Consider the following 18,090-nt stretch of genomic DNA (forward strand, 5'->3'; position numbering starts at 1 on the left):
ACTAACTATCATGTTAACAATACAAGAATGCTGATAGAAGACGCACAACAATTTAGATTTTAGTTATAATATATTTTATTTATTCAGTAAATTTTGAACAAATATAATAAATTCTTATTTGTATTACTTTAATTAAGAAATGTCAATATTTTTCTTTTAAAATTACATATATTTTATACTAATAATTTAAAAATATGTTTGACATAATTATAAATAATTTTTTTAAATTCAATCACGTACATAGGACACGGATGATACGGTAGTTATTATAAAATTGGAAAGAACAGTGGAAACACAAGAAATTATTTAATAATCTCGAAATATCACATGACTATATTCTATTGCAATCACCAATTACTTAAGTCCATGTTGTTCTCTCTTCCTAACATAAGTCGTGAATTTCTATACTTCTCTATCAATTAAAATTTTATAAAATATTAAGTGTCTATATTCTAAAAATACTGAATAATCACCTATGGAAACAGATGCTCCAATTCCCTCAAATTGAAACTCCACTTACCCTCGATTCCCGGGAGTCAATATCAAGGGATTTGAATTCACAAAAGACTCTCTCCCACCCAAACCTATCGAAGTCTAAGACCATCTCCAACAGTTCAGCAAATCTGGCATCAGATTTGAAATTTGGTGAAAAAGACACTTTTTGGAGCTCCAACGGTTTCACCAAACTGGTATCAAAATGAGAATTGAACAAAAAAATCATCAAACTGAGAACAGAATACAGGTTTCACCAAATTACTGTGTGTGACCGTTGGAGGAGACCAACCGGTCAACCAGCCGGTTGACCAACCGGTCGACTAGTTCCCTTTTAATAGGTAGATTCAAACCAGTCAAAAAGGTTCAAATAAGTAAAAAAAATATATATATATTTGCCTTACCAGTCAACCGGCCGGTAAACCAACCGGTCGACCACTTCCCTTTTAATGCACGGTTGGAGCAAATGGTATTTAATTGAGAAAATTTATTTTTTTACTTAAATTTAATAAAAAATTTGATTCACCGTTAGAGATGCTCTAACTAGGTTTGAAAAGTCGATTCTCTAGGAACGATAAATCTGGTATCCACTCATCCCTGTTACCAAACATAAGAAAAGGCGGTGGTGTCCGTATGGTATTTTCCCTCCGCTTCGCTTCACCACTCTCTCTCTCTCTGCAAGTAAAGTAATTCCATGGCCATGGCGGCGGCGGCCTTGTTCCATCACATTTCCAAATCCCAAAACTATTCCTCCCTCTCTAAAATCACTAGAAACTTCAGCTTTCTCTCAACCCAATTCAACACTAAACCATTCAGCCACCCATTTCAAGGTAAATTCTTACTTATATATATATGGCGTATTTGTTGTGAATTTATAAATTACTCTGTTTCTTTCTCTCATTTTATTTTCTGAGTTTTAAAATTTGTACTTCAATATTAAGTTCATTTTATGTGTATGTGCCTTTCTACCATGTGTGATCATGCATTGCTGCTTCCAAAGAGTTCTTACTGTTTTTTGTGGTTTTGGGTTTTTAAATAAGTATCAAAAAAACACAATTTATGGAGATTGATACTATAAAGAAATTGAAGAGAAATAAAGGATTGCAAACCACTGTGCAACTTGAAGATTGAAATATCATATTATTCTATTGTTAAAAAGTGCAACTAAAGATTCAATTTTTAGCGAGTCCCCTCTAAGGAATTTCGACAAACACGTAGTGCACATTACACACTTTTCCCCTAAAGAAAGTTCGTCGCGATTATTGAGAAATAAAAATGAATGAATCCCAATAATTTGACGAACTGGGTCAAGTGAGTGGAAAGTGAACACAGGACCTTGGAAAATTTGGGTTTCTTGAACTCTACACAGCTGAACTGGGAACAATTCTACAACCAACAGTCTCTATTTCATTCAGATTAGTGCATACTTGTATTAAGAACTAAGCCTTTGTTTTTTGTTCGTGGTATGAGGCTGTGCTATTGAATAGGTGGGGATCGTTGAAGATATAACCATGTTCTTTGATCTCTATTGGGTTTTAACCAAGCTTGTTTTTGCAAATAATAGTAAATTGTAATCATAATGGATGTTTATAGGCAACTAGCTAATGTGTTCATGTCTAACAAAAAGGTTTGATAACTGACGGGGGAGTCTACCCTCCATAGTGTATTCCAGGGTTAGAGTACATATATCTCTTGCCATTATTATTTATTTATTCTACTGAGTACGATCAATACCTAATCGAATCATTGCACATTACTTGCCAGTAATGTTATTTCGCAGTGGTTGTGTGTGTGTAATTTAAATATATAAATAAAATAAACCAAAAAAAAATTAAATAATTCAATAAATTAAATGCTGAATTAATCGCTTACAAAAATTTTAAGTCGAGGCTTGTATTGGACATCATCTTCTTAAAGTAGATTTTGTCCGCGCTCCGATGCTTCGAGATTTACTAACGTCTACTTCCCAGGATGCAATGATTACTACTTGATTTGTAGCACTACAAAATCAAGTCTGGCAAATCAAACAATGCTGTAACTCTCTCTTTCTCTTCCTATAGACTAAATGCTAGACAAATGCAGGAGCACTGGAAGACAAAAAAAAAAGAAGAAGTGATGTTTGGAAAAAATTGGATGCTTGAATTGTTGGAATGGCAGGCTATTTATAGCCAACCATGCACCTGTTCTAGTAGGCCTTGGTGGCTGCTTGACCATGGCGGAAAGTCGCGACCAAAACGGTACCAGTTCAGAAAGGAGGCGAAAAATTTGAATTTGAAATTTTGGCGCAAAATTTGAATTATTTCCTTAAGGATTTCAAAATTTTTCCACAAGAATTTGAAAAAATTCAAACAAATTTTGTCCAAAAAATTAAAGCTAAGACCCAACCTGACCCACACCACGCACCCACGCCCGGCGCACTGCGGCAGCGCGCGCACATATGGTAGTTTTGGGCCAAGCCCACTTTGTCCATAACTCTCCTCCTTACAAAACTTGGGGTGCCCCTTGGGGCCCATCCCAAATATGGCAAGCTAGAGCTTATATACTCATATAAACTCTTTGTTTCAATGTGGGACAAGCCATTTAATGTGTAAACCCACATTGTCTCTTCAACTTTGATGTTCACGAACTTGAAAATGGGCATTGAATTCTCATTCATCCGGAAATAGTTTTAAGCAACCAAATACCCAATGTTATTCACTACGCGACATTAAATATGAACCCATTTTGAAACGTCAAAAATAATACTTAGGTCCTACCTTAATTAATGCTCAAAGTTAGCAAAAAATAAGATATTTACAAAGCCATTTTCCAATAATCCCCCGCATGAATAGAATTCACGAGAACGGATATGCAACAAAATGCAGACAAAGAAAGAGTACATTAAGAAGATACAACCTCCTCTAGTGAAAGCTTATCGGACTTACTAGCTAACTAGTGGACGCGATGCCTTAAACTGTTTAGTTGTTTGTGTAAGCCAAGACAATAGATTACACATAGTGTATCCGCAAATACAGTTTCATTCTCACGGTTGTGTTCATTTTGGCCCTGAACGACACTCGGTAATTCATGAGTGCTCTAGTGAATTTAGCATTCTCAATTCTCACAGAATCAGCCCAATTCACACTCATATAGGTGACTTCTTATTAAGAGTATTCTACCATACTCCACTTGGATGTCCAAGTTATAAGAATCATTAAAAGCAAAGCTTATCCTACCAGCGTTGCAGGTATCACTCTTCTTATCATAGAAATGGGTAGGGGTAAACCTCCTTAGTGATATGTGAAGACATCAATAATTCAGTTGTCCCTTTGAACCTAGATCGTGGGATCACCAGTCAACTAGATTGAGTTGCCATTATGGTGACTTTTACGTAATAGGCTTTAATCTCATTCCCCTCGATAAATGGTACACTTGCTCTCTGGCTAGCCCTTTAGTCAATGGATCCGCAATATTGTCTCTTGACTTTACATATTCTATGGAAATTATTTCATGTGAGAGCCAATGCCAAACGGTATTATGTCTTCGACGAATATGTCGACGTTAACATATAATTTTGTGCCCGTCCTATTGCTACTTCACTATCACAATGAATGCATATAGCTGGCACAAGTTTAGGCCACATTGGAATGTCTTCTAAGAAATTACGAAGCCATTCGTTTCTTCTCCTGTTTTATCTAATGCGATAAACTCAGATTCGATTGTCGACCTTGCTATGCATGTCTGCTTGGAGGATTTCCAAGGGACTACAGCACCTCCCAGGGTAAAGACGTATCCACTAGTGAATTTTGAGTCTTTAATATCCGATATCCAATTTGCATCGCTGTACCTCTTGTGTATTGCTAGATATTTGGTATATTGTAAGCCATAATTCTGGGTATGTCTTAGATACCTAAGTACCCTAATTATCGCTTTCCAGTGATTTGACCCTGGATTGCTTGTGTACCTACTCAATTTGCTCACAACATAGGCTATATCCGACCTAATGCAATTCATTAAGTACATCAAGCTTCCAATTATCTGAGAGTACTCTAATTGTGATATGCCTACACCTGTATTCTTTAACAAATGAAGACATGCTTTTCAAAATTCTCCAAAATCTTCTCAACATAATGAGACTGAGATAAAGCATATCCTTCAGATGTTCTAGTAATTTTTATTCCTGAAATACATCTGCTACTCCCAAATCTTTCATTTCAAACCTTTTGTTCAACATTTTCTTTGTAGATTTAATCATGTCATTATTACTTTCAATAATGAGCATGTCATCCACATAAAGACAAACTATGATATAGCCTTTGTCTGTGCTTTTAACATAGACACATTTGTCATATTCGTTTATCTTAAAACCATCCGAAAGCGTAGCGTGATCAAACTTTTCATGCTATTATTTCGGAGCTTATTTTAATCCATAAAAGGATTTGACAAGTTTACAAATCATTTTCTCTTGGCCGGGAATTTGAAACCCTTCCGGCTGTTCCATATAGATTTCCTCATCTAACTCGCCATTTAAAAAGGTTGTTTTAACATTCATTTGATGTATCTCCAGATTATACAGTGCTGCAATCGCTATTAGCATGCGAACATATGTTATTCTTGTCACTGGTGAATAGGTGTCAAAATAATCAAGGCCTTCCTTCTGCCTGTATCCCTTAACAGCAAGCCTTGCCTTATATTTATCTATTGAACAATCTGGTTTATTTTTCTCTTAAATATCCACTTATATCCAAGAGGTTTACATCCTGGTGGAAGATCCACCAGTTCCCAAGTATGATTTTACAAAATATATTCAATTTCACTATTCACAGTCTCTTTCCATAATAGAGTTTCAGAACCTGACATTGCTTTCTTGAAGTTTTAAGGCTCATTTTCTAACAAGTAAGTCAAAAAATCTAGACCAAATGATTTAGAGATCTTGGCCTGATTGCTACGTCTAGGTTCATCTTCTTCATTATCATTTTGGTCTTCTCTACTACCTATAGCAGTATCAAAAATTCTTTTATTTAAACTTGTCTTTTCAGTTTTCATGTAAGGAAAAATGTGTTCAAAAAACTACGCATTTATTGACTCAATAATAATATTTACATACATATCAAGATTTTCAGATCTATGAATTTAGAATCTGTATGCACTGCTATTATTTGCATAACCAATGAACACACAATCAACGGTTTTTGGTTCTATCTTAGTCATTTTGGGACTAGGGATTGCCACCTTGGCCAAATACCCCGACACTTTGAGATAATTGTAGGTAGGTCATCGACCTTTCTATACTTCATAAGGTGTTTGATTGATTTTCTTGGGGGTACCCTGTTAAGGATAAAGTTAGCAGACAAAATCGCTTCCTCCCACAAGTTCTGAGGTAACCCTAAACTAATCAACATGACATTCATCATCTCTTTAAGAGTTCGATTCTTTCTCTCAGCAACTCCTTTAGACTGAGGAGAATAGGGTGCAGTGATTTGGTGAATAACACCATGTTTAGAACAAAATTCCTCAAATGGTGCATCATACTCGCCACCTTTGTCACTCCTCACTACCTTAATAGTTTTGCCAAGTTGATTTTCAACCTCAAGCTTATATTGCTTAAAAGATTCTAAGGTTTCATCTTTACTTTTCAATAAGTAAACATAGCAATATTGAGTGCAATCATCAATTAAAGTAATAAAATACTTTTTATCTCCTCTAGTTTGAACAAATTTTAAATCACAAAATATCTGTGTGAATTAAACTTAGAGGTTCAATACTTCTTTCTATTTTATTAAATGATGCCTCAGTGAGTCTTGGCTCAACACGAATCTCACATTTATGATTAGGATCAAACTCTAAGTTTGGTAAACATTCTAAAGAAACTAGTCTACGCAAATAATTAAAATTTACATATCATAATCTACTATGCCATAAAAAAGAAGACTCAGCAATACAAACAGAAGATGTATTATTATTATTAATAGCCAAATTGGGTACAACAGTTAATACATTGAGCTTAAAAAGCCCATCACTCATGTAATCTCGCCCCACATACATTCCACTCTTGGAGAGTACAACCTTATTAGGTTCAAAGACTAATCTAAACCCATTCTTGATCAACAATGACCCAGAAATCAAATTCTTGCGAATCTTCAGCATAAGAAGTACATTGTTAAGAGTGAGCTCTTTCCCCGAGGTCATTTCAGCATAATCTTTCCTTGTCATTCTACAGTTAATGTGGAGGAGTTTCATATAAAAAGTTGTTCTCCATTTTCCACCACTTTGTAAGTTATGAGCATCTTATCTACATAGATATGGCGGGTTGCTCGAGTATCCACCCACCACTCCTTGGGATTGCCCACCAAATTAGCCTCAGAGACTACTGCAGTAAGATTGATGTGTGTCACTTCATCGAAAAGATAAAAATCCTCGGCTATGTTGGCTTGTGCTGGCTTTTTGCTTGAACTCTCTCTGTCCTTGTGAACGTGACAATCTTTAGCGCGATGTCCATCTTTGCCGCACACAAAACACTTGCCTTTGAACCTCGTGTTGAACTCGTTGTTGATCTTACTAGTGGATCCTTGTTTAAGACCATTGTCATCATGCTTCCACTTCTTCTTGTTGAATTTTGACCGTTGTCCTTGTTCCACAACATTTGCTTTAACCTACATGATATGGTTTCCTGACTTCTTGTCGATACCACAGTTGTCCTCCTCAATTCTGAGCCGCACTATCAATTCCTCCAATTTCATCTCCTTGCACTTATACTTCAAATAATTCTTGAATTCTTTCCAGGATGGCGGTAATTTTTCAATAATCGCCGCTACTTGGAAATATTCACTGAGAATCATCCATTCTGCATGTATGTCATGGAGAATTAATTGGAGATCTTGAACTTGGCTAATAACCGTCTTGGAATCCATCATTTTATAATCCAAAAAATGGCCGACAACGAATTTCTTCATACCAGCATCCTCTGTCTTATATTTCAAATGTAGAGATTCCCACAGCTCTTTTGCGGTGCTTTTGACACTATACACATTGTACAATGTATTATCCAACCCATTGAGTATATAATTCCGACACAGAAAATCACCATTCTTCCGTGCATCACCTGCAGCAACCACTTGCCATCAGTTTCTTCCTCGTTTAGTGCTGGAGCTTTTTCTTGAGTGAAGCGAGCCAAATTCAATGCAGTAAGACAAAACATCATCTTTTGTTGCCATCTTTTAAAATTAGTTCTATTGAATTTTTCTAGCTTCTCCCCATGATTTACCGATACCGCCAGAGTCATTACTGGCACAACGGGTGTGGGGGTCAGAGTAAGAACAGTCTCAGTACTCTTTGTTTCAGTAGTTATATTTCTGACGAAATAATAATGCAACAATCATAAATTTACACAAAATATATTTTGCACACAAAACTGACAGAAAAATATTTTGTAACAAAATTCCAATGATAAACAGTGTATTACTACTATTAAATAAATTAAATAGTATATGACTATTATTTAATTTCTCGAGACAAAATATTTGTCTACATAACACACAAATAAAAAAAACAGAAATCTACTTTAAGATTGTTATTCCCCAGTGGTTGTGTGTGTGTAATTTAAATGTATAAATAAAATAAACAAAAATTAATAAATAAATAATTCAATAAATTAAATTCTGAATTAATCGCTTATAGAAACTTTAAGTCGAGACTTGTATTGGACATAATCTCCTTAAAGTAAATTTCGCCCTCGCTCCGGTGCTTCGAGATTTACTGGCATCTACTTCCCAGGATGCAATGACTATTACTTGATTTGCAGCACTACAAAATCAAGTTTGGTGAACCAAACAATGTTGTCACTCTCTCTTTCTCTTCCTATAGACTAAATGTTGGACAAATGCAAGGGCACAGGAAGACGAAAAGAAGAAGGAAAAGATGTTTGGAAACAATTGGATGCTTGAATTGTTGGAATGACAAGCTATTTATAGCCAACCATGCACCTATTCAGGTAGGCCTTGGTGGCTGCTCAGCCATGGCCGGAAAGTCACGGACCGGAATGGTACCGGTTCGGAAAGGAGGCAAAAAATTTGAATTTGAAATTTTGGTGCAAAATTTGAATAATTTCTGTAAGGATTTCAAAATTTTCCCGAAAGAATTGAAAAAATTCAAACGAATTTTGTCCAAAAATTAAAGCTAGGACCCAACTCACACCATGCACCAGCACCCGGCAGGTTGGACGGCGGCGGCACGCGTGTGGTGGTTTTGGGCTAAGCCCACTTTGTCCATAACTCCCCTCATTACAAAACTTGGGGTGTCCCTTGGGGCCCATCCCAAGTATGGCAAGCTAGAGTTTATATACTCATATAAACTCTCTCTTTGTTTCAATGTGGGACAAAGCCATTTAATGAGTAAACCCACATTGTCTCTTCAACTTCCATGTTCACAAACTCGAAAATGGGCGTTAAATTCTCATTCATCCAAAAATGGTTTTGAGCAACCAAATACACGATGTTATTCACTACGCCGCATTAAATATAAACCCATTTTGAAACATCAAAAATAACGCTTGGGTCCTACCTTAATTAGTGCTCAAAGTTAGCAAAAAATAAGATATTTACAAAGCCGTTTTTGAACAAGTAACATTTAACAACATTTTTCCAAGACAGAAAGTAGTTTCAATGATGCTTAACTGCATTTTTTTTTGCCTTGAAGTGAGATCGGTAGCTACTCCTGCTGAAGCTGTTGCTGGGTTTGATGAGATGGTTTCTGGGACCCAGCGAAAGTATTACTTATTGGGCGGGAAGGGAGGTGTTGGGAAAACAAGCTGTGCTGCATCCCTTGCTGTAAAATTTGCAAATCATGGTCACCCTACCATTGTGGTTTCCACTGACCCTGCTCATTCATTAAGTGATTCTTTTGATCAGGTTTTTAAATGTGCTTCCACATAAATTTTTGGATTGAAAAGTGAAAATTGCTCTGCATGTTTTCATTTGTCCCATAAGAAATTAGTTCTTTTACAAAAGTGTGTCTATGACTTACTACAATTTGCATTTACACATTGTATTAAGGATTTGGCTGGAGGGACGCTTGTTCCAGTTCAAGGATTGGATTCTCCACTTTATGCACTTGAGGTAGTTAATTAAGCGATGATGCCCACCCAAATGATATTTACTCATAATAAGTCTGCTATTTCATCTATGAGCTGTTTGATGCGTGTAATTAATTGGTAGACTGACTGCGAAACTGTGGCAGATAAACCCTGACAAAGCTAGGGAAGAATTCCGTACTGCTGGTCAAAAGCATAGTGGCAGTGGAGTCAGAGATCTGATGGATAGCATGGGCCTTGGAATGCTTGCTGAGCAGGTCAGAACATTTCTTATTTTATTAGGTATTGCCTTGTCCACATTAACTTTGCTTGACATGGGGTACGGAAGTCGTCAATTTTATTAGAGTAATACTAGAGACCTTAAAAATTCTACCAAATTTTTTACTAAATGTCTCACATGGGTGTGGGACACTATCTCATTCTTGCTTAGAGCCTTCTACATGCACCAGCTAAAATTTATTCCCAACCTCACGTAGTTACATTATCATGAAGAATGTTTTAATTAAATTCTCCGCTTTTCAGTTTAGCCAGTTTAAGTGATGACACCGATAAGGATAAGCATGAGAAATGTAATTATAAAAATTTGTGATTGGTAATGCAGACTTAACTACAGGTTTCTTGAAGGGAAAAAAAAATGTAATGCTCATTGTAATTGATCATGCAGCAGAACTAGCGTTTCGAACCCAGTTGGAATCTGCTTTGGTTCAATTTTATCCTTTTCTCTATATATCTGCTTTAACTTGGAGAGATTGTTTGACTTTTGACATGTACTTCACTGTATTGAATCTTTCCCCCTTATAAAAATGTCACAGTTAGGAGAATTGAAATTGGACGAGCTGTTGGACACTCCTCCACCTGGTCTGGACGAAGCTATTGCAATTTCCAAGGCATGTATTGTCAATAATAGGTTTTTTTGGTGTAAAGATGGTAGTGAAAGGTTTCATATTGCATTATTCTGTCATCTCTAATGACAGAAACTGGTTTACAGGTTATGCAATTTCTTGAATCACAAGAATATAGTATGTTCACTCGGATTGTTTTGGATACAGCACCAACGGTTAGTAAAGTTTTATGAATTTAAAATTAAACTTGGTGTATAGTTGTCTGTTCATTTATAAGTTGTTTTTATAGGGCCATACACTTCGGCTTTTGTCCTTGCCAGACTTCATGGATGCATCTATAGGCAAGATGATGAAGGTATGAACTTGGATGTGTCATGGAAACTACCCAAGCCTGTGATGTGTCAAGTTATTTACTCAGTAAAGAATATCACTGGGTTTTATCTGAACTATAAAAGCAAAACATTGTTAACTTAAATTTACCTATTAATTACTCAACGGCATGTCATTTGTGGCTCCCAAGCAAAGCTCCATTTTCTCTCTCTACCTATTAGTTGCTTTCTTATCTTATTGTAGGCGATTTTTTTCCATTTCATTTCTACATTTGCTTCATTTACCTTTTTCATATTACTCAATTCAGCTAAAGAAGAAGATAGCTTCAGCAACTTCAGCTATTAAATCGGTTTTCGGGAAACAGGAGACACAACTCGGACTGGATGCTGTAAGCATAAAGTTTGTTTGTGAAAGCTCTCTTGTGGGGGTTTAAAATACTAAGCAATGTGTGTTTGTTTTTGCAGAGTGACAAACTAGAGCAACTAAGGGAGAGGATGGCAAAAGTACGAGAACTTTTTCATGACTCAGAGACCACAGAGTTTGTTATAGTGACAATCCCAACCGTAATTACCCCTTCATTCTTCATTCTTTTGTATTCACCACTCTTAAATTGGAACCATCAATTGTACAGCATGTTTCTTCCAGTAGCTGTAATGTGCATGTTTTTTAATGTATTCACTTAAGGTGATGTCAGCTGATTTCTTTAATGAATTTGATTTAACATTAGTTTCGCAGAGCCTGCAGACCAAGTCAAAGTTGTAAGTAAACCCAAAAATGTCTAAAATGTTTTAACATTTGTCTCAATAGCAGAAATTTTGTTCATGATGGTCTCAATGGTATAGAAACATATCAAATTCCAATTGAATTTTATTTTTATTATTACTTGTGTTAATTAAGCATATTGATGTAATAACGGCACTTCTAGATCAGCAATTTGCCTGTTTTCAACATGACATATCCAGACATAGGCATATCGGACTCCATTTAGGTGGTCACTTATGTTAGATACTTCATATCCATGATTCATGCTAACACCCATGTTTGAGGCCTAGTCACATAGCTAAGGATCAAAATTTGTTTCTTCTGTTGTTCGATTAGTATGGAGACAGGAAATGTTTTGGTGACATTTCAAAAATGTTTTGAAATCGATAAAAGAATTTGAAAAATACATAGAAATGTTTGGAAACATAAGTTGAAATCTATATAAATGTATAAATGCCTAATAATTGATTAAATAGACATACTGACATATATATATTATTCACAAACATAAAATGACAAGTGTAAAATAAAAAAACCTTATAGTCTCTGCATATAATAATTTGCACAACTTTTTATTTTTTTATTGGACTTCATACAATAGTGTAGTCATCTAGAAATCTTGAAATTTTAATGGACCAGTTAGTGCCACTTAGCAATTTCGCCATGCATAAAATGTTTTGTTGTCTGATCTTTAATTGGTTTTGTCTATAATTTGCTTTACTGACCATATTTTAGATGTATGATTTTCTACGTAGGTTATGGCAGTTAAAGAGTCTTCACGATTGTGTGCATCCTTGAAGAAGGAAAATGTTCCAGTGCAAAGGCTTATAGTTAATCAAGTCCTACCCAAATCTGCATCAGACTGCAATTTTTGTGCAATGAAAAGAAAGGTGATTCTTGAAACATTATAAATGGTTCATAGAATGTCTTTTTAAACTGCTAGGCTTCCATGATTAGCAATATGTGCAATGGGACTGATTCATCTGCCTTCTAGTACAGTTAATCTGATCTAAAGAATGCATGGTGAAAACAATTTTCTATTTGAATCATTCCTGGTTGGCCTATTGGTCAAATTCGTTTGTTCTGTTTAATATTGGAGATTGGAATGTGGATGTTCCCCTTGTCCAAAACTTCCTCGTGTTGTATTTCCCAAATTATCATCAATAATTATGGTTTAGTCATTTGTACACGTGTAGGCTTTATTTTTATTTTTTTCAAGTGACTTCAAAGAAGAATATCTTAAGGGTTTTGAATGGAAAGGTTTGAAGACCTACAGATTGTGAAGCTGAATAGAAATATATACTCAAAACTTAAATTCTTGGTAAGTCCAGATCAAGGAGACAGATTAAGCAGAAGAGAGGGATGAAAACAGGGAGAAATGCCTTTTTCATGCAACTTTTGACTTGATTTTGAAGGCATTAATGCATTGTAAAACTCCCGTTGATTGTACATTTAATGAACTTTGCAGTAAAACTGGTTTCATAATTTGTGGTGGGTAATGGAACCCGCATGGGGTAGCCCATCCGTTAAGAGGATGAACTCTGGGGTGAGCCATAAACTTGGTCTTCTTGCGTTTGACTCTAGCTAGTGTCTCCTCAGCAAACTCCCGTTGATTGTACATTTAATGAACTTTGCAGTAAAACTGGTTTCATAATTTGTGGTGGTGGGTAATGGAACCCACACAGGTAGCCCATTTGTGAAAAGGATGAACTCTGGGGTGAGCCATAAACTTGGTCTTCTTGCGTTTGACTCTAGCTAGTGTCTCCTCAGCTTAACCGATACCTGCGGTTTGTGTTTTTTTTCTTTCTTCATTTGCCTGTCTGTAAATTGACTTTTAAGAGGAGGAAACTTTTCAGTCTTCCAAAGCTTTACAGTTGTGATCCTGTATCTAAATGTTGTTGCAGGATCAGACGCGAGCACTTGATATGATCCGGAATGATCGAGAACTTGCCAGTTTGACTTTAATCCAGGCACCCCTAGTTGATGTAGAGATAAGGAGTGTTCCAGCTCTTAAATTTATGGGGGATTTGGTTTGGAGATGAAGCTTCTCTTTCTGGATATATCAACAAGGTTAGAAAACCTACTTATTCGCCAAATTGCTATTAATATTAAGCATGACTCTGTTTCTATTTCCTGCAAAAAAATTAAATACTACTTTTACATCTCGAAAGGATTGGAATGAAAATCAAATAAACTCACCCTGGTTCTTCTTCGTTTTAAAGGTTTTAGAACTAGATGTATTTCGATTGAGTTTGGCAATAGCTTTTTTGCTTTTTAGTTTTAAATAAAGTAGTTGCTAAAAAAGCTGATGCATTTGGCAAATGCAAAAAGTGCTAGCTTTTTTTGTTATTGGAGAAGTTTTAGGTAAGTTGATATATATATATTTTTTTTTCTTTTTTTTTTTCACAATTGTCTGCTAAAAAAGTCATAACCTAACAGTCTAGTTTTTTTGTTTTTTGGATAAAAAGTGACTAAAAAAGCTGCAGCCAAATAGGCTATGCATTTTGCTTAATATGTTACCATCTTCCAATTCATATGGAAAATCCATAAAAACTGAAATTGTCTTTTCTCTTTTATTGTCTTTCACTCAGGAATACAGACATCAGTTTTGAAAGAGAAGCTACCTGCATGCTAGAGGCCCAAGATCTTATCAAACTGCATGTGTGCACTCGCGCATGCATGTATGAGAGAGAGATTAGGATAACTTAAGTGAAGCCTTATGAAGTGAAATTTTGACTCTCAAATCATAGTCAATTTTCTCATACAAACAAACACTATATTATAAACTATTATTCTGGCACCAGATTGATATGCTTGAAAATGAAAAGAAAAGCAACACGTCATTTTGTTCTTGGTGAGTTGGTGTATTGATTGTGTACTTTATGTATGTTTTCTCATCGCAGTACTGCATGCTTTGTTAATGTTTGTAACTTTTAGTGTTATAGAATGATGTCTTAAGAGTTTTGAAAATCTCTTTTGCTGTGCTAGAGAGTTCCTTTACTTTCCACATCTGATAGGGAAAAAAAAACAAAAATTAAATAATAGACTCTACCCAAATCAACCATTAAAAAAAATAATAAAATAAAAAAAAAGGAAAAGAAAAAGAAAAATCGTGGAAAACCCAAGACCTCATAATAGAGGAACTATGTTAACAAATTAAAAATGATTACATACAGAGCTACATATACAATTTTAGGGATCACATTTGTTCCTTTTCCCTTTTTCCCAATTTGCCTTTTCTCGAGCTGCAGTCTGGTTTTCATATACAAAATTGTGTGCAATGATTTCTGTGAGAGAGATACCAAAAGCTTTGAAGCATCTTCCATCAAGTTATCAGGAATTCTTTGAAACGTGAGTCTCTCCTGGATTAAAATTCTTCATCTCCATTTTTGTACAAGAGGAAAGAAGAAGAGAATGACAGACCTGGACCTATTTCTTCTGGAACGTTACCAAACAAAAGAAGGCTACACAGCGGCTAACTATACCCCCGAGGATGAGATAAATTATGCAAGGAAACCAATCATTGAGCTTATAGTTGTAATTCATTAGTGAACCACATCTTGTTATCAGCCACACTCCAGAATACCTTTTAAAAAAATATAAAAAAAAAATGCAGATATTAACCAAAAGTTATGCTTGGTCTACAGATTTTGATGTGAAAGAATGATGCTTTCAATAATACATTGTTTGTGATTGTTCTGATTGTGATTCCAATTTCCTCAAGCATCGTAAACATATTACAAAGGCTGGAAAATAAATAATTTCAAGAAATCCTATTGTGAGAATTTTACTACACTGAAACGAAAAACAAAAGAAGAATTTTTAACCGTGCACATAAACAATAACAGACATCTTCCACATTTAATTGATCAAGGAAGTGTACAAAAAATAAAATAAAAATGATTGTTCTGGAGTTAATGGGAACTTACTAATGTAAATTGGAACCTAAAAACCTTGTATGAAATCTCAGCTAAGATTCGACTTGGAGGTGATAAATTCCTAATTAAAATGATCTTAAAACTTTTTCAATGGCTAATTCACAAATACCCAACACAAAGCTCTGTAATCTAGGGTCAACACTTTCTTTAGCCACTAAAACTATATCAAGAATTTGCCTACCACAAAGGCACTTTGGAATTTAGAAATCACTTTCCAACCATCTCCTTTAACCGTTTTGTTGACACTTTGGCCAAAATCCTGTCAAGTTACCCTCCTTAAGCCAAAGTTCCCTAGATTTTTGTCTCCAACGAAGCTTGTTGATTGAATTCACCCATGGTTATAGCCCTAATATGGTTGAAACATGCAAATTCTCATAGTTTCAACTTCGTTCTTTGTCTTGTTTTCTACCGTTTGCTTGTTAATTAAAACCAACTGTGTGGTTTACACTTGTAAATGCCAATGCATCTAAACAACTCATTAAAAAAATGGGATTAGAGCTAGGAAAGAGTTCATAACAAGAAGACTCGAGATCTGTTTATTTGTAGATGCACGAAATCTATATAAGATGTCTACAAGTATATTTGCTTCTCTAAAGATATGCCTCCACTCTACAAACCATTGCTCGAATCACGTGAGGTTGACTTTATGGATCCATTTTCCTATGTTAGCTTTATTTAAAGACAAATCCTGGGTTTAGTCCAAGGCTATTATGTCCTCAACACCTCAATCAATTTTGTTCTTGGCTTTCATCTCGTCCTTTTGGCACCTTCTACTAGGATCATGGCACTCCTTTTTATTCAAGTCTTTTTTTCTTTTTCTTTTTTTTGGCCACACGGTAGGAATTGAGTAGGTTAGTAGCATTAGATTACCATAGCAGGCAGAATTATTGATATTAGTCTGTCATTTTAGAGATGTTTACAACTAGCTAATTCTACATGGACCCGGTATGTGTTCAGATGTGGTTCTCAAATCCCGAGCCAAGTATAGCACTGAATTAGGAACTTAAATTGGACCTGATATGCAGTAGATTTTCAGCTAGTTCACTAGTATTGGTCCTACATAGGCATGGGATCGTTCTATTAGGGTGTGTATGTGCCCATGTTTGTGCCACGCATTTATAAAACCGACAATATAAATAAATTGACTGGACATGGAAAAAGGGTAATCATTCCAAACCTTTCGGCATTTGCTATCACAAATGCTTCCAAAGCCCACTTTGTATAGCACATGTTTTCTACTATCTTTAGAATTCCTTCTGTGTAATTCTGATTTGCAAGGAGAGTCAAAACTACTGGAAGAAGCACTGACCACTGCAGGAAACAAAAGTAGTTATAACTGGAAGAACTATATATATATATTTTTTTTGATAAATAAAATTTATTGAAGAAAGAGCATCCAGAAGATGCTAAAGAATACAAGGAAACTGAAAACAAAACAACCAAGATAGTAAACTAATCAACTACTACACATATAAAGTTCAAGAAACGCACCAGTTGCGCTGGACCAGGTTCGAGGTAAATGGCAAATGCATAAGCAATACCAGTCACACAATACACCAGACAAACCAAAACAATGTAATTATCAAAGAAGGACGATCTTGGGTTGTTGAAGAAGTAAAACATTGAGAGATAGACAACAGGCTTTATGATTGTATTGAAATGGTCAATTGTATCCTTTGCGAGAAAGTAAGCCAAGCTGCTCATGCCAGAAGCACTCTCTCTCCAATAGTGTAACTTATCCAAAGCAAATGATCTCAAAGCCGCAATTCCACTGAGGAGAGCTGAAAACCAGCAACAAATATTTTGGAATATCAGAAAGAGCTCTTTTTTTCTTTTCGTTTTTTTCCCTCTAAGCAATGAGAAAAAAGGACAAGCCTTTAAAAGATTAAATAAACAGTGATTGTTAGATTAACCAGTTTCTTTTCTTTTCTTTTTTTTTATTCCTTTAGTTGAATTTTTCTTTACAGGAGCAACAGTATCATATTTAAAACAATAGACAACTGACAAAGGCAATGCTAAAACATAAATTATCCCAACTTATCATAAGCTCACAACTTCAAGTATGCAAATAAAATGCTGTAGGAGCATGGCGCTGCAAAGAACATTCAGGTCTTTAACTTACAAATTGCAATGACTGTGTAAGTGTATCCAAGAGCTCCAAAAGTTTCATCGCTCACTTTAGCAAGTGTTCCTAAGCAGATTCCAGCAAGCAATAAAATCAGAAAATCTACTGCTTGCATTCTAGATTCTCGTAGACGCTGCTTGCCAACCCTGAAAAAAACCAGAAACAACACAGGTCAGATTTCAATCATCAGAGATAATGCAAACTATGAACTAGTTTTATTTCTTTCATAGAAAATATGGCTTCAACCTCTGACATTCAACACGTATCATGCTTATGAGCAATGCCTATATGGATCCACAATGGCATACATTACACTATTCTTTGTCATCATTCTTATATATTTTCAGAAAAAAAAAAAAAAAAATTTAAATAATGGTTTATTAAAGTGGAACAGAATATAAGGCTCTACCCTTCTTTTTGATAATAAATGGATTTGGTTCTTGCAAGAAAGAAATAGAGTCTACGGCGTAGTTAAGATTTGTGAAATTGAAGACAATTTGAGATAAAGTAAGTAAAAAGGGAAAAAGGAAATCA

The 18,090-nt window shown here is 35.3% G+C and overlaps 2 protein-coding genes across 11 annotated transcripts in view; one reads left to right on the forward strand and one right to left on the reverse strand.

The window, feature by feature from the left end:
• Nucleotides 1-1,082: 1,082 nt before the first annotated feature.
• Nucleotides 1,083-18,052, forward strand: LOC114257023 (ATPase GET3B). 10 transcript variants are annotated; one of them, XR_014350722.1, is made up of 14 exons: nt 1,090-1,322; nt 9,166-9,377; nt 9,522-9,584; nt 9,706-9,816; nt 10,372-10,446; nt 10,548-10,616; nt 10,691-10,756; nt 11,039-11,119; nt 11,196-11,294; nt 12,249-12,383; nt 12,962-13,039; nt 13,131-13,280; nt 13,398-13,563; nt 14,085-14,463. XR_014350722.1 is itself a non-coding variant. In XM_082905965.1 (12 exons), the coding sequence occupies exons 1-11, from the start codon at nt 1,187-1,189 to the stop codon at nt 13,533-13,535; spliced, it is 1,185 nt and encodes a 394-aa protein (XP_082762091.1). In that variant the 5' UTR covers nt 1,083-1,186; the 3' UTR covers nt 13,536-13,563; nt 14,085-14,463. The 10 variants fall into 10 exon arrangements, 4 of the variants coding, with proteins under 4 accessions (XP_082762091.1, XP_082762088.1, XP_082762087.1 ...); XR_014350724.1 differs by lacking the exon at nt 14,085-14,463 and adding an exon at nt 14,892-18,052 and having other exon boundaries at nt 1,100-1,322; XR_014350727.1 differs by having other exon boundaries at nt 1,100-1,322; nt 12,229-12,383.
• The window catches only part of LOC114257021 (ABC transporter G family member 28), a 55,888-nt gene continuing 52,327 nt past the window's right edge, over nt 14,530-18,090 (reverse strand). The window contains exons 11-14 of the mRNA XM_082905960.1: nt 17,554-17,702; nt 16,923-17,212; nt 16,609-16,742; nt 14,530-15,079 (exon numbers count right to left, since the gene is read on the reverse strand). Coding sequence (XP_082762086.1) covers nt 14,923-15,079; nt 16,609-16,742; nt 16,923-17,212; nt 17,554-17,702 — 730 coding nt within the window. The 3' untranslated portion in view covers nt 14,530-14,922. The remainder of the gene's footprint in view (nt 15,080-16,608; nt 16,743-16,922; nt 17,213-17,553; nt 17,703-18,090) is intronic.

This window comes from Camellia sinensis, chromosome 14, assembly GCF_055761805.1.
Source record: "Camellia sinensis isolate YWXY chromosome 14, ASM5576180v1, whole genome shotgun sequence".
Lineage (NCBI taxonomy): Eukaryota > Viridiplantae > Streptophyta > Magnoliopsida > Ericales > Theaceae > Camellia > Camellia sinensis.